Raw genomic sequence first — 24,159 nt, 5'->3', positions numbered from 1 at the left:
AAGTGTGAGAATTGTAATAAAGCAAGTAAACTCATTTTGAAATTTAATATGAGTTGAAATTTGTTTAAATTTTAAAGAACTTTAACCTTACCTTACAATTTCACTTGCAGTGTTCTTAGATAATCTCTCAAGAGAAAGGACGACTGACTTCTGGTCCAATTCGGTGGATGCTGAGGTGACTGATGAGGTAACTGTGGGACCCCCAGACACTGCCACAACTGGGACTGGAGGTTCTTGACAGGTGTGCAGTTTGGGAGGTGGTGATGTTCAGCTTTTCTCCGGAGGTTTTCAGAAGAGTGTTCGATTTGGGATTCTGGTGTTGGATATGTGGATAACGTGGCCCACCCACTGGAGAAGATGGTGCCAGTAAACAAAAGGCAATATCCTTCAGGCAGCTCACAAAACTACTTCTTTTACAACCTTAACTTCTCCTTTCAAATATGATTCTGCTACCAAGCTGCGTGCAATTGGAACCTGTGGTGTACATTTTGATGGTGTGTTTTTGGTCTGATTGAACGATCTGGTGCTTTTGCTGTCTCCAAGGGAGTTCGATGAGGTTTTGAGCAGAGTGTGCCCTGTAGAATGCTAAGGCATCCCACTGCTGATTGAACTCAGGGGTGTATTAGTGAGGAAAGACGACTGGCTAACTAATAAATAACAGAGAGTTGGGAAGTAGGCCATTTGTCAGATTCAAAGTTAAAAGTAAATTTATTATCAAATTTATGTATGTCATCATATACAACCCTAAGATTCATTTTCTTGTGGGCGTTCTCAGTAGATACAAAAATACAATGGAATCAATGAAAAACTACAAAGATGAATAAACAAAAGACAAACTACGCAATATGAAAAAACAAGTAATGATGATAATAAATAAATAGGTAATAAATTATGTCAAGAACAAGAGTTGTAGAGCCCTTAAAACTGAGTCTATAGGTTGTGGAATCAGTTCAGTGTTGAGGTCAGTGAAGTTATCCACGCTGGTTCAGGAGCCTGATGGTATAGAAGTAATAACTGTTCCTGTAGCTGGTAGTGTGGGACCTAAGGGTCCTGTAGCTCCTTCCCAATGGCAGCAGTGAGAAGAAAGGATGACCTGGATGGTGGGGGGTCCTTGATGATGATTGTTGCTTACTTGTGGCAGCTCTCCTTGTAGATCTGCTCAGTGGTAAGGAGGGCTTTTCTGTGATGGAATGGGCTGTATTCACTACTTTCTGTGGACATTTCCATTCATGAGCATTGGTGTCTCCATACTAGACAGCATACTCTCCACTCTGCATATATAGGAGTTTGTCAAAGTTTTAGACATCATGCCAAATCTGCACAAACTTCTAAGTAGAGGTGCTTGTCATGGCATTTATGTGCTGGTCCCAGGACAGATCCTCTGAAATGATAATGCTAAGGAATTTGAAGTTAGTGACCCTTCCCACCTCAGGGCCCTTGAGGAGCACTAGCTCATGGACCTCCAGTTTCCTCTTCTTGAGCTTTTTGGTTTTGCTGATGTTAAGTGAAATGTTGCTGCTGTGGTGATGGTGATTGTGGAGGAGATGTTGTTGCTGTGCTGATGGTGATTATGGAGGAGATGTTGCTGCTGTGGTGATGGAGATTGTGGAGGAGATGTTGTTGCTGTGCTGATGGAGATTGTGGAGGAGATGTTGCTGCCAATCCAAACTGTGATCTGCAAGTGAGGAATTGGAGGTAGGCAAATTGAACATATCACATTGATTGTTATGGACCTTCAACAACTTGCAGACCATGCAAATGACTTGGATTAGGGCTCCAGTGTAGTATAGCTAAATTTGCTGTTTGCATGAATATAGACGGAAAGCAAGGTGTGAGGACACAAGGGATCTACAATGGATATAGGAGTGAATGAATGGAAAAGACACAGCAGATAGAGTATGTGTAGGGATTTGTGAAATTATCAATATTGTAGGGAAGAACAGAAAAGCAGTATATTGTTTCAATGCAAAAAAAAAACTACAGAGCTGTTTCAGAGAATCTGGGTGTCCTCATACCTGAAACACAAAGTTAACATGATGACATCAATGACAAGGCAATCAGAATGTTGAACTTTAGTTCGAGAGGGATGGAGTTCAGGAGTAAAGAATGTCTTATTTTGAATGTGAGATACATCCTAGGATGCACTGGGACATATCATTACTGATGTACCCTGGAGTCATTGGGTGCTTTGTGTCTTTCAACATCAAATAATTATATAAATCTATTGGAAACATTTCTGGAAAAGATTTACTAAACAAAATAATTTTTTTCATAAGGAATTTTTGACCCAGGTTGGGTCTATACCCATTGCACTTTATAAAAGGAGAGATGGTCCTATTGAAATATATAAAATTCTGAGGGGCCTCACATGATAGAGGCTGAGAGGATCGTTATGCTCTTGGGGGAATCTAGAAGAAATGAACAGAGCTTCAAAATAAGATGGCTGCCCACTTTAAGATGGAGATAAGGAAGAAAAGTCAAGGATCTTTGAAATTCTTTAGCCTGGAGAGCTGTGGAGGCTGAGGCATTGAATATGTTGAAGACCATGAGGGATTTTATAGATGAGGCATAAGGGAAGAGGCAGAACTATGGAAATGGTGCTAAAAAGTGATCTGTCCTAATCTTATTGAATGCTTAAGAGCAATTCCCATTTCTTATGTTTTATAAGTATGTACACACATCAGCTAATAATCTGTCTTTTACTCCAGTGTAGTGGCTGTAAGGTACTGGCACCAGTAATACTGGGAGGCAGAGGAGACTTTCATCAATGCATTTGTTTTAAAGAGGTTCATATTCTCACCTTCCTATAGTGCATATTTAGACATATCACAGCCAAACTCTGCTGTGCTCTGTGAATTATTGTCCCAAATGAGCTTTAGCCTTGTTGCAAGCAGAAGGCTTGCAATTGAAGTGCAGGATAAGGTTTCCTCCAGCCTTGCGATTTCACTTGAATGATGGTATGATTCATTCTTCTCTTTTAGGGCTCACAACCTGCAAAGAACTCTTGACCCTTGTGTGGCTGCTCTGATGTTAATAATATTTGATGGAAGATTAGAATCATATACATTCAATTGTATACGAAGTGTCAATGTGTTACAGTGACAAAACATCAAGTAGGTTTCAAGGAGGCTTTATTTTAATAAAAATAGGTAGTGCGCATATAATGTACAAAAGTATTGAATTATACACAATCTATTTAAATAGAAATGGACCTTACTTAAATAAAGAAAATTACTCATTCTACATTATTTAGCTCAAACTTATAACATTTGTGATCCATCTTTTTTTTAAATATCAGAATGTTTCAGTTAAGGATTCATGAATAGAATGTGGAATGTTCATATTCTGAAAAGTTTTACCTTAAACTCATTTCTTCCTACAGGATACCACTCAAATACAATGTAAAGACCCCAAAGCTTTGGTTTCCATGAGCAAGGTAGCAAAAGAATTGACATGAAAGCTACAATTCTCACAAAAGGATTCTTTTTAAAGTCCTGGAATGTGTGCAGAATAGAGGGGATGTCAGGGGTAGGTATTTTGCACAGAGTGGCAAATGCATAGAATGCCCTGCTGGGTTGGGGGAGGAGAGTGAAAGTGGGTGAGGTGGTAGAGGTAGATACATTAGGGAGATCTAAGAGACAGACAGGCACGTGGATGAATAAAAAATGGAAGGGAGCATTAGGTTGATCTTGGAGTAAGTTAAAAGATCAGCACAACATTATGGGTTGAAGGGCCTGTATTCTGCTGTGCTTTTCTGTGACTTATATTTATGGAGGAGAGGAGTTATATGTATATACAGACTAGCTGAATAGATTCACCACTCCATCACCCAACCTCTCCTCCTACTACTTAAATTTATTTCAAGTATGCTATAAAGTGCACAGGTATAAAGACAGAAAATGCTGGACAGACTCAGCGATCCAGTTCTCTTCCCTTGCCAATGCAAGGCCATAGATCTGAAAATTTAATTCTGTTTTTCCCTCCATGGATCCTGCCTGACCTGCTGAGCATCTCCAACATTTTCTGTTGTCATTTTAAAGCTCCGCCTCTTGCAGTTTCTTGCTTTAAACTTGCTATTAAATCAAATGGATTGTTTAAACATTTCATGCATAACTTGTTCCTATTAAAGATAATTTCTAATTAAAAATAGCATAGTTCATTTGGCTGTGTTAAATGAATTATGAATATGATACAGTGCAAATATTAAGCACATAATAATGATATTTATTATTCAGATGCATAAATCAAGTGCCATGGATGCAGCTTAATAAAAATCAGAGCAGCTTTAAACTCTAGGAGTGGAATAAAAACATTATATACAGAATTTTGTGACATTTAATTATTTGATTTGGAATACAAACTGTAAAATTGTATCCAGACTATCTTAGCCACTGTTAATGGAAGAATCTTGCTTTCAATGGCACCAATGAAATGCATCTTTGAATAGTTTTAAAGCCAGGAAGGGTCTGACTTCACCTTAAGATTCATCTCAGTCTAAGTCAAGTTACATGTTTTAACTTGGGTAATTCAGCTAAATGTAGCTAAAATTGGTCTCGGCCGATTAGACTCTGGAGGGGAAAATTGGCTCGGTTTTCATTTCTGCTCCCTTTCCACCTGAGTAAATTCACAGCTCTCATTTTACATCACTGCTTAACCGTTCAGAATTCTTCTTTAGTTTACTCATTTATTAACAATTAGGATTATTCAAAACTGCAATAAATTTTACACATCTATTCATAGAACATGGTTGTATTTAAATATCAATAAGATTATTTCCTTTCTTTTTAAGCTTCCATTTATCTCAAAGTTGCTAGAATTACAATAGAGAAATACTGTAAATGAATGCTAAATTTAGAAACTAATAAAATGATGCACCAACATAATAATATTTAAATTTACAAAGGTGGTTTCTGTTACTGCTGTAACAATAATTATGTGAGCAACTGAACATTACTCCTTCCTTGGCTTTTCCATTACTGATAGGAGGAGCAATCGATAGAAGATTGAAAAATCTGTGCAGAGACAAAGGATTCATTTACCAGCAATGCGATGCAGTTTAATCACTTCTAAGCTGAGCTAACAGAAGTTCCACACTCTGTACTTGGACAATGTTCTAACCTAAGTATTATAACAGCACTTTTTAGAATTGATCAGATAAAAACTATAAATGAATTCTACAAATGCCTCAAATTCAAAACATTATCATCCCTTTTTAAGTCCTTCTGTAGGCTTATCCTTTCTTGTGCCTGTAACCTTAAAAGTGGTAAAACACTACTCAGTGGCTTTTGCTTTCATTTATTATGACTATTATCTTCCATCCCTCACCTCAACTATTCAGTAATCCAGGGTATATGCACTTGAATTAACTGACTGAGTTGATTTAACTTGACATGTCTTAAAAATCCCAGAAGACAATTTTAAAAAAAAACAGCAGAGTCAAAAATTGCACTTATATTTTGTTTAAATTTAGAAAAACATTTCTGAGGTTCCTCTGAGAGGGAAGCAAAATTGTAGACCCTACAAAATTAGCAGTTAACCTAGAAACAATTCCCAAGACTTTCCCATACTCTCATGTTCAAAATGGTTTTTTACTTCACCTTTGAATCTCTAAACTCAAAATTCCCATGAACTTCTTCTGGACAACTCAAAATGTAAATAGTTGGAAGAAATCGAACTTGCTTATCTCATCAGCTTTTCCATCAATTCCTTTCCCTTTATTATTCACAAGCAGTTCCCAATGTATTTTCTTCTACTGAAAAGGTGCACATTACGATCACTTTCTAAATTTTTATTTCCTGAACTTTTTACTGGGTTTATGACCCACACGTGGTCTCAATTACAAGTGAAAATATCTTCTGCTCAATCAAATCCTTTCATAATCTGTACACCCCCAGTGGGTCAACCTTGCATTTTTCCTTTCAGTTTGACCAAATAAGTTCAGGCAAATTATTTTGTTTCATTCTAGTAAACACTTTCTTTTGTTCCAGTATTTCTTTACTCTTTTTACTAAATGCTTACGGCATTCCAAGTTGAACAAGCCTGGATTTGATCTGCTGATACAATATTTCTAGTTCTCTATCTTGTTAGAAAACACCTTTTTTGGGGGAATTTGTTGATTTTATTCATCTGAGGCAATATTTTCTATTTTTGTTGATGAACTGCTGCCCAGTTCTTCTGCTGTGGGCAAGTATGTAAATGTGGGAATTACAAATGCCAATATTGTCTACTTGTTGTAATCATACCCTGATATTCAATTCCATTGAGATCACTATCAGGACAATATTGTGGGCATTGTGTCCTATAGAGATAGTTTGATGTTTACGAACAAAATTGATCCTTCAATTCTTATGGAGAATATCAGCAAGATTATATTAACCATATATTTGAATAAAGTATTAAATCCAGAAACATTACCTATTTTTTTCACCTTCTGAATGACTAGCTCATAGGATTTCTTTGCTTATTATCCATGGCTCTATAGGAGAAAACAAAAATAGGGATAAATGTCATTTAAAAGCAACACCAAGATAGCTATGTCACTGCTCAGCTGTGCTGGTTGTTCATGAAAAGAGATCCAACTAAATCTAAATTTGTTCCAAGTTAGAGGTATCTGGGCCCATTCAATTGTAACCACTCATAAGATTTTTCATTTGAACAATTCAATTATCTTTAAAAGTCCATGAAGAACCACTTTGTCAATTACCTGGATACAAAATAAGTGATAATAAACCCCGTGATACACAGAAAATCTGATTTCAGATGTAGTCCTCAAGGTCCATAGTTTAATTCCAGTAGATTGTATTAAGCGATGCTGCATTAATTTTAAAATAAGATTCATGTGTATTTTATTTGAGGTTTATTCAATAAGTCGCATCGGTTCTGGTCAAAAGTGATGTGCAACAAACTTGGTTCTAGTTGGTGGCATTTGGGGATTAGCAACCGTAGTTACCATTATGACAAATACACTCCTAAATATGTCTGTCCTGTATGAGATTTTACAGACTTGAAGCATCTTATCAATTGATTAATGGACAGAGAACAGAGAACAGGATGAAAAAACTGGTTGGGAGGTTGTGACTAGCATGACACTACAGTCATCTGTGCCCGGCTGTTCTCAGTCAATATCAATGATTTAATTGAGTGTTAAAAGTTAGGGTTAGGGTCAGGGTCAGAGTTAGAGTTAAGGTTCAGCACCATTAGCATTAGTGCAATCAGAAACGGTTTAATATCATTGGCATACATTGTGAAATTTGTTAACTTTGCAGCAGCAGCACAATACAATCCATGATAAATGTAGGAAAAAACTGAATTACAGTAAGTATACAGATCTATTAAATAGTTGAATTAAATAAGTAGCGCAAAAAAACAGAAATAGAAAATAGTGAGGTAGTGTTCATGGGTTCAGTGTCCATTTAGAAATCGGATGGCAGAGGGGAAGAAGCTGTTCCTGAATCACTGAGTGATTCACTGTGCCTTCAGGCTTCTGTACCTCCTTCTTGACAGTAACAATGAGAAGATGGCACTGCCTGGGTGGTGGGGATCCTTAATGACGGATGTGATCTTCCTGAAGCACCGCTCCTTTAAGATGTCTTGGATACTGTGGAGGCTGTTATCCATAATGGAACTGAGTAACTTTACAACTTTCTGCAACTTACTTTAATATCGTGCAGTTGCCCCCAGCCCCCACCCCCACCATACCAGATGGTGATGCAGTCAGTCAGAATTCTCTCCACAGTGCAACATGTGTAAGTTTGCTGATGTTCCAAACTCGGGTATTGATGTGAACTGTGAGAAGGGTGCATGCAGGCTTCACTGGCATATGGGCAAGTCAGGAGAACTGGTGGGGATGTGGCAGCTGGAAAGTATAATGTGGGAAAGTGTGAAGTCAACACTGATGGAAGTTTTTTGAATGGTTAGATTTGAAGGGTGCTGCTGTACAGTGGGACATAGGCATACATGAACATGAGTCAGTGAAGGTTGACCTGCAGATTTAGCAAGTAATTAGAAAGGTAAGCGGTATGTTGGACTTAATTGTAAGAGTAAAGATTTCTGTCAGAATATATATAAGGCCCTGTGAGTCTTCATGTGAAATATCATTTACAAGTCTGGCCTGGCTTCTTAAGGAAGGATATACTTTTGATTGTGAGGGTGTGTGATAACGATTCATCAATTCATTCCTGGAATGGAGGTATTGTTGTTCTTTGAGGAGACATGAAACAGAATGGGCCTAACTGAGGTTAGACTTGAGAGCTGACTGCATCGAAACAAACTCTTACAGGATTGATAACATAGGTACAGTGATGTTTCCCTGGCATGTTTGTCTAGAACCAAAAGCTGCCGGCTCACAATAATCAGACAGTCATTAAAAGCTGATTTGAGAAGGAATTTCTTCAGCCAGGGAGCTGAGATTTTCTGGAATTCTCTCGAGTAGTTTGTAGAAGCTTCGTTGCTGAGAATATTCAAGACAGTGTTTGAAACACAGTTGAATATTAAGGAATTAATGGATAGAAGGTTATTGCAGGACCATGGCATTGAGGTGGAGGATCAAATGTGACATTAATGAATGGTGATGCAGGTACAAATGTTCAAATGCTCTAATCCTGTGATTACTTCCAATGTCTATTAATATCGTTCTGTTCATTTGTGTCAGATTCCACAATGTGTTGGGGAAAATATTTTAGATATTGCAAAAAACTACTCTCACTCAATGGCTTAGCTTGAATTTTAATATTACAGGTTTACACTTGATTCTGCCAGCATGAGGAATATGGTGATGTTAAAAATGGCACACCATGTAATGAATACAATGACTGTAAAACCTTTCAGGATAGCTCCATTTTACAACAATATCAGCTTTCAAAGTGATAGGGCCTGCTATAATGACGAAGTTATTGTGAACACAACACATAAAACTTACGCCTGATGTTGTCGCACAAACTCTGCGAACTGCTTATCCTTAGTGTACAGATCTATGATCCGAAGTCTGTCTTGAATTTCCTGAAATGTCAACAGTAAGCACACAGACAGTGGCTCGATTATTAAATTCATCTTACTCTCCAGCACACTGAGACAAATGAGGGTTTTTCCATAAATTGAGTTAGCCTTATGCCTGTTTGCTTCAGCTGAACTGTGACTAGTAAAGAAAGCTTGAATTTATATCATGCCTTCCATTGCTTCAACTGTCTCATTGTGATCTACCACAGGTTAGGTCGTTTTGAAAAGCAGGGTCACTGATGTAGTGTAAGAAACAACTAGCTCCTGTTGACAAAAACACAGAAAAGACTGAATAAAGTATTGAGTATACGAGTTGGAAGGTTATGGTGAGGTTGTATAAGGCACTGGTGAGGCCGAATTTGGAGCATTGTGTGCAGTTTTGGTCACCAAATTACAGGAAGGATATTAATAAGGTTGAAAGAGTGCAGAGAAAGTTTACAAGGATGTTGCCAGGACTTGAGAAACTGAATTACAGAGAAAGGTTGAATAGGTTAGGACTTTATTCCCTGGAGCGTAGAAAAATGAGGGGTGATTTGATAGAGGTATATAAAATTATGATGGGTATCGATAGAGTGAATGCAAGCAGGCTTTTCCCACTGAGGCTAGAGGAGAAAAAAAAACAGAGGACATGGGTTAAGGGCAAAGGGGCAAAAGTTTAAAGGGAACATTGGGGGGGCTTCTTCACGCAGAGAGTGGTAGGAGTGTGGAATGAGCTGCCAGTTGAAGTGCTAAATGTGGGCTCACTTTTAACACTTAAGAAAAATTTGGACAGGTACATGGATGAGAGGTGTATGGAGGGATATGGTCCAGGTGGATGTCAGTGGGACGAGGCAGAAAAATGGTTCGGCACAGCCAAGAAGGGCCAAAAGGCCTGTTTCTGTGCTGTAATGTTCTATGGTTCTAATCTGTTCAGTGACACTGATTGATATTAAACTTTTGCCATGTCTCCAAGGATAGTTCACATATCTTTTTAAAAGATGACCTTTCACATTCACTTGAGTGTTCATAATGTATCTTGGCTTACTGCCTCATCTGGAAGGCAGCAACATTGTATGTGCAACAGGGGGATGGCAGTCTAAATTTTTGTGCTGGAGTCTCTGGAGTAGGACTTGAACCTAAAACCTTCTGATTCAGAGATTAGAATGCTGCCAACTGAGTCAGCTGACACAAACAGTGGTTAAAATAATCACTTGATACATGATTTCAGGGGAAAGATATGCTTACCTGATAGCCAAATGGCTGCAATTGATTGTTGACAAAAAATATCAAATGGGCAGCCATCAAAATTCCAACTCCATTCCAGAAAATAAGAATTTATCAGATTTGTCAGGTAGCCTTTCGTTATGTCCAGTGAAAAGCATCGCTCTCACAAACCTTGCAAGCTAACAGCTGTAGAATTACAACTTGTATGCAGCTATAACTTTATTTTGCACCATAAATTAAGGTTACATCTAAGTGATATGTGGTTACAAAGAACAAAGCTTCCATTAACCTCATAATACTTCAGAGTCAAACATATTTCGATCCTAAGAGGCATATCTGTAAAGTGCCTGCAGCTCACTGGAAATTTGATTCTGCTGAAGCATTATTAACATGCATCAGTAAGGATATTTTTACACCAGATTTTCACCAGGTGCAATAGTTATTAAGGCAGTATTGAACCTTAACTTCACTGTTTAATCTAATGCAGCTCAAGTACAGTTAAGCCCCAAAACTATAAAACTTCTGATGCCTACCTCTTTGCTAAGTTCGGTGCACTCGTAAACGTGTCTGACCTCATCACTGCTGAAGTTGGCGGATACCTCTCCACTGCTTGACGTGTACCTGGATGAATGTGGGTAGCGTTTCTTGTAATGACTATAACCAGTTGTGGCATCACTCTCATACATAGGATTATACTTTGTCCCATTTTCCATTGATGCCATGCTATCGTTAACTCTAGGGAAGAGATGGTAAAACTTTAACATGTTAAACTGTGAAGGCAAACTACACACATCTTATTTTTCTGGATTCTTTGTGCAGTAACAATATAGGAGTTGTATTCACAGTCAAGGACAGAAGTTGAGCATGTTATTTAAAAATGATTTGTCACATACACTGGGATTTGTCAGGAAACCATAAACCTCAACTATTATTGGGGAGAATTTAACACAGTGCTCTGGTGATAATTTTAGCATGTTAGATTGAAAATGAAGAGGTTTGAGCAGTTCCACCTTGGAGTTCTGGCCTGCTCAGGTCAGACCAATAGTAGGAGTCTAAAAATAACAGAATCCTGCAGAAAATTCAGGCAAAATATTTCACCAAAGAATGCTCAGAGCATAGAACATGTTACCACAACCAACTGTTGAAGTGAATTGATGTTCATTAGGTAAAGTCAGATGAACATACAAAGGAAGAGGGAAGAAAAGAAATACCAATTAGATTCGAAGGTATAAAAGCTGGAAGAGGCTTGTGGAGCACAGAGTAATTGAACTTTTTTTTATGTTGAAAGTTCCGTGTAATTTCAGTTGACTGGAATGAGCCAGGCTCTTGGATCATCCTGGATAAAAGATGGAAAGCACTCAAGGAACCAATTGGAGTGGATTTCCAGTGTTTCCAGATTGGGATCATGGATGCTCTGAAGACAGCTCACCTATTATGGGAATAGTTTAGGGTTTAACCAAAGTGTGTTGGCAGATTGGGGGTGGGTGCTCACCCAAGGCATCAAAAGCATGAGCCCACTGTCTCTATCATACTGCCTTAACACTGGAGTGAGCATTTTGCTACTTACTTTTAATATATCAGTTTATCCTGACACTTACTCTCTGGAGTCCCCAGTTCCACTTTTGGCGTATTGAGCCCGAAGAATTCTGGCTACAAAGAAAATCACAGCAAAAGCTACCAAAAGGAAGCCAGCCGCTGAAGTGATGGCAATGCCCACAACAAGAGTCTCAGAGACATACTCTTCACAGTGCTCTCCTCTGTACCACCAGTTCTCGCCCACACGGCACCTGCCAGGTAAAAGAATATATTTTTATCATCAGGTTTTAAATCTGACAGCTTACTGCTCTGGCGCAGTCCACAGTTATTAAGGTCGTCTGGATCTTTAGTCCAAATCTAATGGCCTGATGTTAAGAAAGGAATGGAAGTAATAAGTATGGCAGATATTTTTGGTCAGGAGAATTTAGCTGCTTTATTGCTGGCCACATTTTAAAAAGCTCAGTTGCAGGGATAATTGTCTGCCTGATTCAAAAGTCTCAATATGTTGGCTGTGAAGGGAATCACAGACAATTAGTTAAAGTAGCTTTCAGAAGAACATGATCACTAACAAGTGTAAAGCAAACATTTTCTCAGGGCAATGATAAGGGAAGCAAAATTCTTGGAAGAAATTAGAAGTTAATACAGACTATCCCATGGTTAAGAAAACCAGACATATGCACACCCTACAGAAGAACAATCCCCGTCGTATTATTAAATTCAGCATTTTGTTTACACGCATATGTTCATTCCTACTTGGAATCAATTGCCTCTCCATTTCCGCTTACAGTAATTGTTCTTTCTTATTGAGTTTTGATGAAAATCAGGTTCATTATCACTGACATGTCATGGAATTTGCTATTTTGCAGCAGTGGTGCAGAGCAATACATTAAAATGAATTACTATAAGTTACAATAAGAAATATAAAAGAAGTAAATTAGAGCAAGAAGAGCACAAGCAGTGAGGTAGTGTTCATGGTCTGTCCAGAAATCTGAGAGCTTGCCACTCACTACAATGCTGTGGAGATATGGTGACTGTATCTGACGGTTTTTGTGCATTACCTGACTTACGGAAAAAGTCAACCTATGGACATCTGTAAAAAGGGAAGCTGTTCATTACCCAGGAATGGTCTGAATAATTAAAATCATAAATCATTCGGGTGACTTTTGATGATGGCAAGGATCCAATCATAGAATGATGAAAAGAGAGCAGAAGGATGATGCAGTTTATTGGATTCATAGCTGCTGTTCTGTTGTTACGTCTGTTTGTTTCAATCTCATCTGCTGGTGTTGTGTATAGTGTGACCAATGAAGAAAAAGACAACAAGCCTGAGTGCGATTCTTATAATAACCATGAAATGGTAATGATGATTCTAGTGCTTCATCGCATCATAAATATTGATACAGCTCTGAGCAACACTCACAAATTCTCTGAGGAACTTAGTAGAATAGGCAGCATCTATGGAAGGAAATAAACAGTCAGCGTTTTGGGCCAGGACCCTTCATTAGGTCCTGAAGCAGAGGAAGAAAGCCATCCCACCTATCTGAGAAATGCCAAGATGATGCTTCTCCCACCTTGGAACACATGTAGTGGTTCACCAACAAAATATTCGGCAGGTCACTGGGCAGAAGGAAAGGCCTCCCTAATTCAAATAAATTGCTAAAAGGGAGACCTGTAACCAGAAGGAAACTATCCAATATTTATAATGGACTCAAAAGAAAACCATTTGTTTCATTGGGTCCATGCAGGAGAACCATCACATTCAGCCCAACTCATATCCTTGTTTCTCATCTTCTTCTCAGCCATAGCCATCAGTTACTCCCAGATGCTTTTTGCCAGTAACTGATATGAAATGATAATTTAGAGCAGGCATGTGAGAGGAAACTGGAGCACTGGGACAAAGCCCACAAAATCACAGAGAGAACATGCCAACTCCATAGAGATAGCATCAGAGTCAAAATCATATCTCAAACCCGTACTTCAGTGTAAAACTGAGACAGATAAAGCCCAGCTTTTTCACATTGCGCATCTCGGCTTCTTCTGACACCAAATAAAAATAGTAAGATATATACACTTTATTCCAAGCCGTATGTTTAAGTCAGGGCAAAAGCTATTACTGAAAATAACCACCAATAAAATTAATCCAGAAGGTTCTCAAATGAGTAATTAACTTAATGCAAAACTCTTTCATTCCATAGGTAAAGTGCTATTTATTCTCACAGAAGAAAATTACAATTAAAATATTAAAAAATACATAATTCTAGGGAAAAATTATTTACTGAACTATAAAGCTAGCTGGGAGACTACTGGATTGGGGTATAAATCTGCTACCCTTATTGAGTCTGGCCTACGTGTGACCCCAGATTCACAGCAAGATGATCGACACTTAGCCGCCCTCTGGAATGTCAGGAACAATGAGGGATGGGTAACACATGCTGGCTTAGCCAGCAACTCCCCACAGCCGGCAAATGAATGAAAAAACATTTCTCCATAAAGGCAGCTATACATACCAGGAGTTTCATTGCATAGTCTGATCCCTAGTCTCTGAGGGTTGTGATTTGATATCTGCTCTTGTTCCACAGCCTTGATTTTTCAACAAGACTGAAAGATATAACTCCTTTTGACAAATTCTTGGTGTGTGAGATATAGGGCTTGTGGCTTTCATCCCTTTCCTGTGAAACTACAATACTCAGCACACTTCACCATAACTCATTCCAGGCAGCAAAGGATCCTTCACCTGCACTGGGGAGTCCCAGGTCTCACTGAAGAATTCTGCGCATGAGAGAGAGGCAGCTCAGAGAGTCGGAGCTCTCAGCCCTCTTCCATGGAAGCGAGCAGCACAAACCTGGACATCACGTGCTGTGATTAGGACTGCCGCCTCTCTCCTGTTAGGATGGCACACATGACCAGGGCTCAGTGAAATGCACACTGATACATTTTGTTTTACTTTGGCAAATGATTTAAACATGTTAGTTCACTATATTAGTGTTCTGCAGCAAGCAGTTGTGATAGCACGTGGCTTTACATTCACTGAGAGTGGGCCAAGGGATAGATTGTTGAAGGGGCGGAGTGGGACATTCAGTTTTGGAGGAAGCAAACAGTGGCTGTTGCAGGCTACAGGATTACTGGGGCCCTAGGAACCATCTGGGACTCTGAACCAATGGTTCCGTGTACCCAACTGAGGGAGCAATCTGCAGTTTATTAAGAGAAAGTTACCATATAATGTGTGCTGAGGTGTAATTTTGAAGGTTTTCCTGTGTGATTCATAAATAAGTTGACATGACACTGCAGTAATTGAACAATAGCCTTCAAATTAGCTTGCCAAAAATATCAGCAGTGTGATTTTATTAATAGATACAGAGATCTGGCATATTGCATCCTGCTTTGGTCTGTGAATTAGGTTGCAGTCTTGCATGTGACAGTAAAGATCAGAAAACAAACAAGCATTAATTAAACAAATTGGGATTTATAAAAGAAATTAAGTGAGTTATTTTTCCAGTATTGCACACAGCTTAGAAATTAAGTAAGACCGTCGAAAATCCTTATGGTGATTGGTTTGGATAAACGGCAATAGAGTTTTCCAAAACAATGAAACTTTAATTGGACACTTTTACATGGCTATTGATCATTTGCTGGATGTGGAGAGCTGCTACCTAGGCCAGCATTTGCTACTCATCCCTCATTTCTCCTGAGAGAAAAAACAAACTGCTAGAGGAATTCAACAGGCCAGACATTTGTGAATGCATCCTTTTGTCTCCAGCTGTTTGCTTTTTAGCTCCAGATTCTATCATCTGCAACCTCCTGTGTTTCTTGGTGGCAGAGCAAGTTCAGCTTAGGATATTGAATTAGATATGGCCGAAAATTGAATCAAGGCTCTTTAAAACCGAAACAAAATTTTGGGTTAGTTTTTTTAAAAATTGTTTCTAATTAATTGTGTGGAAGGAGGATCAGAATGGTTCTCTCAATCAAAACCGTTTAAAAAGTTGTGATTCACTAGAGGAAATGAAGGGGTTCAGTTATGCAGTATGTTAATCAGCTGTGAATGAATGAGTTAAGTGGGAGATGAAGTAATGAGTCCAGTTGTCAACACTGCAGTGATTTAGGTAGTAAGAAGAATATGCATTGGAAGCTATGGAAAATATTTGCATATAGATCATTCTCTATTAAAGATACAAAAAAGGGTAATGGGGTCATGGATAAGGTTGCCAAAATTCTATTCCAACAAGTAACTGCTGTGCATTAGAAGATCCCAGGAGCAGTACAGTCTCAATAGGCCAAGCTGTCTTCATAACTGTTGACATTGCATGAAATGACACTAAGTAAGTAAGGGGAAAGAGAAAGTATCATACAGGATCCAGCTGTTCCTCAGATTCGATTATTAAACTCTAAAGGCATTGCTCCAGGCTTTTCAACAATACATAAAAGTGGAGTTTATTTTTCAAAAAAAAAAGAGCTGCTCACATGAAAAACAGAAAATAAACATTTCCCTCTGCCTTAAGTCAGGAGGCTGGTCACATCTGATTCTTCTCCACCACTCAAACCCAAGTGACATTTGCAGCATCTATGTTACCTGGAAAACCTTCAGGTTAAAAGTAGTCTTTGAAATTACTACAAGAGAATTGCCTGGTCTATTCCCAGGGTCCAAGTAATGGTTGTTCAGGGAGGGCACTGGATGGTTCCTGAATCTGAGACCTTTTAGAATGACTTGAAAGCAGAAGGCCATTAGGGACTTGGCCCCAGACTTTGGATGGGCTTCAAGCACCCAGACCATGGTTATTTGCTGTTGAAGCCCACCCATCTTCAAGGTTAAACACATTGTGTGTTCAGAGATGTCCTTCTGCAACCACTGTTGTAACACATGGTTATTTGAGTTATCTTCAAGTCAGCTTGAACCAGTCTGGACATTCTCCTCTGACCTCTCTCAATAACAAGGTGTTATCACCCACAGAACTGCCACTTACTGGATGTTCTTTGTTTTTCAAACCATTCTCTGTAATCTCTAGAGTTGTGCATGAAAATTCCAGGAGATCAGCTATTTTTGAGATAATCAAACCACCTCGTGGCTCCATGGACAAAGTCCCTTAGATCACATTTCTCCCCCATTCTGAACAGCATCTTGACCACGTCGGCATGTCTTTATGCATTGAGTTGCTGCCACACACTTGGCTGATTAGATATCTGCATAAACGAACAGGTGTCTAGCTGTGCCTATAAAAAGGCCACGTGTATATCATGTGTTTAGATGACTCTTACCTACCCTGTCAATTTTCTTAGCAAACTGTTTAGCAGTATCAAACTACCAAGAAACCAGCATAACCCCATCTTTTCAGGGCAACCATGAAGGGACAGAAAATGCAGGTTTTGACAGTTCCCTTCTTTATTAAACTTTATGTATCTTTGAGAGGAGATCTTATAGAAACATATAAAATTATAAAAGGAATAGATAAGATAGAGGCAGGACAGTTGCTTCCACCAGTAGGTGAGACTAGAACGAGGAGCGTAGACTCAAGATTCAGAGGAGTAGATTTAGCATGGAGATGAGGAGGAACAGCTTTTCCCAGAGAGTGGTGAATCTGTGGAATTCGCTGCCCAATGAAGCAGTGGAGGCTACCTCAGTAAATATAGTTAAGACAAGGTTGGATAGATTTTTGCATAGTAGGAGAATTAAGGGTTATGGGGGAAAGGCAGGTAGGTGGAGATGAGTCTATGGTCAGATCAGCCATGATCTTATTGAGCAGGCTTGATGGGCCAGATAGCCTAGTCCTGCTCCTATTTCTTATGTTCCTATGTTCTTACCACCAAATTGACAATGTCTGCTGGGCGTTGATTAAATGTGTTTTTTTTTAATATTTGTAACCAGTAAGTTACATTTCATCACTCTGTACTTGAACTTTAGGTTGTCATTCAATGATCTCATCTGGTGTACGGCATTGACAGTTCATGAACAACTGAGCTACTTTAGAAGTAGTTACGGTGTGAAAAATTTAAGAGGTTTGTTGTCACTTTTAGGAGTTATCAGAAATATTTACAGTACAGCTTTTCTCATTACTGAAATTGTTAATAACTCTGTCATGAAGGAGCTGAATGGGAAAAAATATCAATGTGGCCATACAGAAATCTCTTAGCCCAATCCTGTCAATATTTAATTACTTAACTGCGCCTATGATTGCAATCAACAGGTGCTAGAATTCTTCTCGAATAGTATAATCCAAAGTATCACATTAATCATTATCACAATAAATTATGGTACCATTGTAAACATAAGTTAGTAATTCAATGAAATTATTGTGTTGATAATGGAAGTACCACACATCGGCAGTGTGGGACTTTTGTGCTCTGGAACAGTTATTATCCACAACCATCAGGCTCCTGAACCAGTGTAGGTAATTTCACTCACCTCAACCCTGAACTGATTCCCCTACATACTTCCATGGATTCATAAACTCAAGTTCTCGGTGTTATTTACTTAATTAGTTATTTAAAATTTGCGCAATTTATCTTCTCTTGCACATTGCCCCTTGTCTGTCTCTATTTATATATAGTTTTTCTAATATTCTATTGCATTTCTTTATTTTCCTGTAAAATGAATCTTAAGATAGTATATAGCGACATATATGTACTTTGATAATAAATTTATTTGACTTGGAGATGAAAACTGAATTATGTTTTACATGGGTTTTACACAATACGGTCCTAACCTAACAGTGAAAAATCTGACAAAACCAGACCATGAACTTTGATGCTTCTCCAGCACATTCAGGATTGGGAACTCACTGATCCCATATTCAGGATCTAGAGGCATAAGATCTTTAGATACAACCAAAGCAAGGCAGAATGTTAGATTAAAAGTAGATTTTTTAAAATGTTGCACAATTCAACACTCTTAATCAAAAATGGGACAAAATAGTAAAAAATAATCTCTTGTTAATGTTTATGTCTTGATTAAGATAGCATTTCTCAGATTGCTGTGGAACCAGAAATCTTAACATTTTAATCATGTTTATACTTCAACTTACTGACCATTGCCCAGCTTAAATTCATTACTACAGTGGAAAGGACTCAACATCTGACTGACATCACACGGGATAACACGTCCAAAAATAGCCAACAAACCATTTTCACATTCCTCCGATCTTTAAATTTGTGAACACTCAATGATATACAGAATGTCATGAAACTAAATCTCCTTGATTTTTAATTACTTTCTGCAAGACGAATGACCTAGAAGAAGCCATGTAAACTATGGAAGGAATAAAACAGTTTAAATTTGTTATACTACAGGTATATGTGTAAATATACAGCTCAATATAAATCTCTCCCATTTTCATGCGAAGCTAAAGGTCTGTGTGAGTATTTGTTAATGTTTGGCAATACTGTCTTTGAAACTACTAGAAATTTAAAGTAGGGCCAGGGTAAAATGCCCAAATTAATGAAGAATCTAGCTGGGTCTCTACGCTCCCAAACAGCAATTTTCATGGATGTAAAAGACCACTATCTGCACAAACCATGATGGGTGTTTGTGGCTGTAATTGGTGGCTATACAGCATATTCAAAAGGAGTGTCCTCTGTCACTTGTAGTGTACTGTGGCTGGTTGCCAGCTGAGAGCTGCTGCAGAAGCCACTGATCTGCTGGAATGCTGAGTGCTAGGCTTCTTTGGGAGTTTAGAATCCCTCCATTATTATTCCTTAAAGCCAGTTAAAGTAACAGTGGAAGGATTCAGGCAAGATTATGCTATTATTCCTGGGGCCTCTTCGGGTAAAGACTCATTTGGTGATCTGTGACACAAGTTATATAGAAACCAGATGCACATACAGCTGTTAAAACTCACTTCACATCGCCTAAACCACCTCTCAGTATTAGAGTGGCACTGCAGTCAGCTCTGGATTCTTACACAGTTCAGGAAAACTATCTCGTCCTCATCAGCACCAAGTACCAAATATAATGCTTCTATCTGTTAATGAATGAATCTATAATGACTTTGATACCAGTCCCGACAAAACTATTCATTCATTTTTGAGGTTATTAGTAATCTAAGATCTTGTTAACCTAGTATTTTCTTCTTGATGTGTGGATATTTCTTTGAAACTCTGCATGATTCCTAGCAGAATTACACAGTTGTACTGGAAAGTTTGTGAACCCTGTATAACTTTCCCTATTTCTACATAAACATGACCTAAAATGTGATCAGATCTTCATGCAAGCCCTAAAACTAGCTAAAGAGAATCCAATTAAACAAATACACAAAAGCATTATACTTGTCCATTTATTTATTGAGAAAAATGATCCAGTATTACAGGTATTTGTTGGGAAAAGTATCTGGGGTAATGCCTTCCACAAAAGCTATTTGGGGTCAGGTGTTTGAATCAGTGAGATGAGATTAGAGGTGTGGGTTTTCGAGATGCCCTGCCTGTGAAAAAGACACAAAGTCAGTTTACTGACAGAGCCTGCTCTTCTCAGGCAAGATCTGTTTATGTACACCAACCTTCGATCAAAACAACTTTCAGAAGAGCTTAGAAGAAGAATTTTAGAGATGCATGAAGCTGGAAAAGGATACAAAAGCATTGCTAAAGACCTGAGTGTTCATCAGTCCACAGTAAGAGAAATTGTCTACAAATGGAGGAAACTCCGTGCTGTTGCTACTCTCCCTGGGAGTGGGCATCTTGCAAAGACTACACCAAGAGCAGAACATGCAGTGCTGAAGGAGGTGAAAAAGAATACAAGATTAATAGCAAAAGACCTGCAGAAATCTCTAGAACTTGCTAAAGTCTCTGTCCATGTCCACTATAAGAAAAGCACCGAACAAGAATTGTGTTCATGGAAGGACACCATGGTGGAAACCACTGCTCTCCAAAAAAAACAATTGCTGCACATCTCAAGTTTGCAAAAGACCATCTGGATGTTCCACAACACTTCTGGGACAATGTTCTGGGGACAGATGTGACAAAAGCTGAACTTTTAGGCAGAATTGCTATATTTGGAGGGAAAAGGACACTGCATATCAACACCAAAACCTCATCCCAACTGTGAAGCATGGTGGGAGGAGCATCATGGTTTGGGGCTGCTTTGCTGCCTCAGGGCCTGGGATCATTGAAGGAACAATGAATTCAAAATGTATCAAGACATTTTACAGGAGAATGTCAGGGTAGCAGGGTACCTGAAGCTTAATAGAAGTTGGATAATGCAACAAGACAATGATCTGAAAACAAGAGTAAATCAACAACAGGATGGTTCAAAAAAAAATTCACGTTTTGGAACATCCAGCAACATCCCAGAGTTGAAGCAGTTTTGTAGGGAGGAATGACCTAAAACTTCTCCACGCCAATGGGCAGGACTGATCAACAGTTACCAGAAAGGTTTGCTTCAAGTTATTGATGTACAAGGGGGTCACACCAGTTGCTGAAAGCAAAGGTTCACATACCTTTCCCAACAAATATGTAATATTGGATCATTTTCCTCAATAAGTAAATGAACAGGTATAACGTTTTTGTGTTATTTATTTAATTGGGTTCTCTCTAACTAGTTTTAGGACATATGTGAAAATCTGATCACACCTTAGGTCATATTTATGCAGAAATAGAGAACATTCGACAGGGTTTACAGATTTTAAAGTGCCACTGTATGAGCATTTACACTAACTCAGTGACATGTTAACTACTTTAAACGTGTCAAACCATCCTATTAATAGCACATATAATTTACTGTTCATTATTTTCACATTATTGGCAAGAAGATCATTTCTTGTAAATTGCACAATGAGGTACAACTTTAGTAGCACTTTGTTGCATCTGGACATTAGCATGTTTCCTTCAAATCTAGTACATTCTCAAACTTTGGCAGGACAATGGTTGTTTTTTTCTGGAGTTCACTTATCTCCGATCAAAATTAGAAAGTGAAAGGATGGAAATTCTAATTACAATCTTGGCTGTCTAAAGTTTTATGGGAAAATTTTTAGTTGATGTTGCTAACTGATTATTAACAATAAAACATTTGATCTACTGAGAACTGGAAGCAGATTTGAAAAACAGAGAAAAGCTATCAGAGTAAGTCGGGAAATAGTGAATAAGAGAAGATCAGCTACTATAATTAACAAAATAATTGGCAGTTTAGTGTCCTGACAAAATATACCTGCAGATTGCTCCTTGGCCTGGAATGGTATCACACTTGCCATCATTGAGACAGAAGTCTGTGTCTATATCACAAATGCTTTGACAGGGCAGGCCGTCCACACTCAGATACCCAGTATTGCAAACGCATTCAGCTTCGCCTGTTTGCTGGTTCACCAGGCATTCAGAATATTCATTGCAGGCTTGAAACTTGCACGGGTCCGCACCATCACCTGAAATCACATGGCATTGGATCACAGCAACCAACTGAATGCACATCGGGGAGCAGCGGGCACAATAACATACAATCATTCCACAAGGAACTCAATAGGAAAAAGTGTACAAGTTTCTGAGAAAAATAGTAATTCTTATTGTTTGGTGCTGTGCATTCTGCTTACATCAGAGTTTTGAGCTGCCCTTATTTATACTGACTCAGAAGTCCACAGAACTGATTTACAATATCATGACAAAACCTCTAGAGCACTGTAATATAAGCTAAGTGCTATGTGGAAAAGAGCAGCTGAAATAAGGCAAGGATTTTGGACACCCATTTACCCACCAGAATTGCTCTCAGGCAAGGAGCTGGCAGGTGATCAACATCAGCAAAACAAAAGAGCTAACTATCGGCTATAGCAGGAAGAAGCTGAAGGAGACATGAGCTGGTCCACATTAGGGGATTGGATGTTGAAAGAGCCGGATGCTTTAAGTTCTTTCATGATATTATAATCAGAGGATGTGCCCTTAGATCAGGACTTTACTATCATCACAAGGAAGGCATGGCAGTGCCTCTACCTTCTTAGAAGTTTGCATAGATTCGGCATGTCATCTAAAACTTTGACCAACTTTTTATAGATGGACAGTGGACACTGGTTGCATCACAGCCTGGTATGGAAACACCAATGTTCAAGAACAGAAAAGTCGACAGAAAGTGGTAGACACTGCCCAGTCCATGATGGGCAAAGCCCTCCCCACCCTGAGTGCATTTATAAGGAGCACTGCCACTATCCCTTATTTCAAGCCATGCCCTCTTCTCACTACTACCATTGGGCAGAAGGTACAGGAGCCTTGGGTCCCACACCAGGAACAGTTATTACCATTCAACCATTAGGCTCCTGAAGCAGTGTGGATAACTTCACTCACCTCAACCCAGAACTGACCCCACAACCTACAGGATCATTTTCAAGGACTCTGCAGCTCTTGTTCTGAGTATCATAGAATATTATATATGTACATATATTTTTTCTCACCCCTTATGGATGGTATGTATGTGTAATTTTCCCTCAGTCTCAGGAGATCTACAAGAGATCTGGGAGCTTGAGGGCTCAGCACACTGTTCCTAGTAGCGCGCTCTTCTTGACTGAAAAGCAGTTCCCGGGATTTGTTGGAGCCACTCTCCCAGTCCAGGTGTCACAGCTCCAAATGTTCTGTCACCACCGGGATTACTCTGGCTTTAAGCTTCCACTTCCTTTCTATCTACTCTTTCAAGCCCTGGCATTTCCCCTGCTTCTCATGTTCTTTCTTCCTAATGTTACTGTCATTCAGGATTGCCACATCTATTACGATTGCTTTCTTCTGTTCCTTGTCCAGTAAGACTACGCCTGGTTGGTCGGCTAGTACCTGCTTCTCAGTCTGCATTTGGAAGTCCCACAGGATCTTAGCTCTGTCATTCTCCACCACCTTCTTGGGTGTTTCCCAATCCATTCTGAGCACAGATGTTCCTGGACACAATTCCTGCAACTTGGTTGTGCTGGTCAGTGGATGCCATCCCTGCCTGTATCCTGCACCATGCTACTACGTGCTGGATGATTTCAGCAGATTGCTTGCGCAGTCTGCGTCTTGTGTCTGCCTGATGTGATAGACACTTGTTTCTGTCGCTCTGGGCTCAGCACCCATTCTTGTGCAACCATGAGCAGTGCCCTGCGCTGACCCTCGGCCCTGACTCTTCCAGCCATTGGTAGGACTTCCTTATGTCAGCCACCTCTGATATCTGGCGATGGTACAGCCCTCATCCTGCCACAACCTCAGGCTCTGCTTCACCCACTTAGACCATTAGACATAGGAGCAGAATTAGGCTATTTGCCCCATTGAGTCTGCTCTGCCCCATTCATGACTGAACCTTTTTCCCTTCCTCAGCCCCACTCCCTGGCCTTCTCCTCGTAACCTTTGATGACATGTCCAATCAAAAACCTATGAATCTCTGCCTTAAATACGCCCAACAACCTGGCCTCCACAGCTGCCTGTGGTAACAAATTCCACAAATTCACCACCCTCTGGCTAAAGAAATTTCTCCACATCTCATTTTAAATGGATGTCCCTCTAACCTGA

The 24,159-nt window shown here is 39.2% G+C and overlaps 1 protein-coding gene across 2 annotated transcripts in view; it reads right to left on the bottom strand.

Annotated features, from left to right (window-relative positions):
* Window positions 1-770: 770 nt before the first annotated feature.
* Window positions 771-24,159, bottom strand: part of impg2a (interphotoreceptor matrix proteoglycan 2a) — an 83,687-nt gene continuing 60,298 nt past the window's right edge. For both annotated transcript variants that reach the window (XM_059968565.1, XM_059968566.1), the window contains 6 exons: window positions 21,857-22,067; window positions 11,796-11,984; window positions 10,731-10,932; window positions 8,918-8,997; window positions 6,415-6,475; window positions 771-5,012 (listed from right to left, as the gene is read on the bottom strand). In XM_059968565.1, the coding sequence (XP_059824548.1) occupies window positions 6,439-6,475; window positions 8,918-8,997; window positions 10,731-10,932; window positions 11,796-11,984; window positions 21,857-22,067 (719 nt within the window). In that variant the 3' untranslated portion in view covers window positions 771-5,012; window positions 6,415-6,438. The remainder of the gene's footprint in view (window positions 5,013-6,414; window positions 6,476-8,917; window positions 8,998-10,730; window positions 10,933-11,795; window positions 11,985-21,856; window positions 22,068-24,159) is intronic.

This window comes from Hypanus sabinus, chromosome 4 (assembly GCF_030144855.1).
Source record: "Hypanus sabinus isolate sHypSab1 chromosome 4, sHypSab1.hap1, whole genome shotgun sequence".
Classification (NCBI taxonomy): domain Eukaryota; kingdom Metazoa; phylum Chordata; class Chondrichthyes; order Myliobatiformes; family Dasyatidae; genus Hypanus; species Hypanus sabinus.
This window is presented reverse-complemented; position numbering and strand designations above follow the sequence as displayed.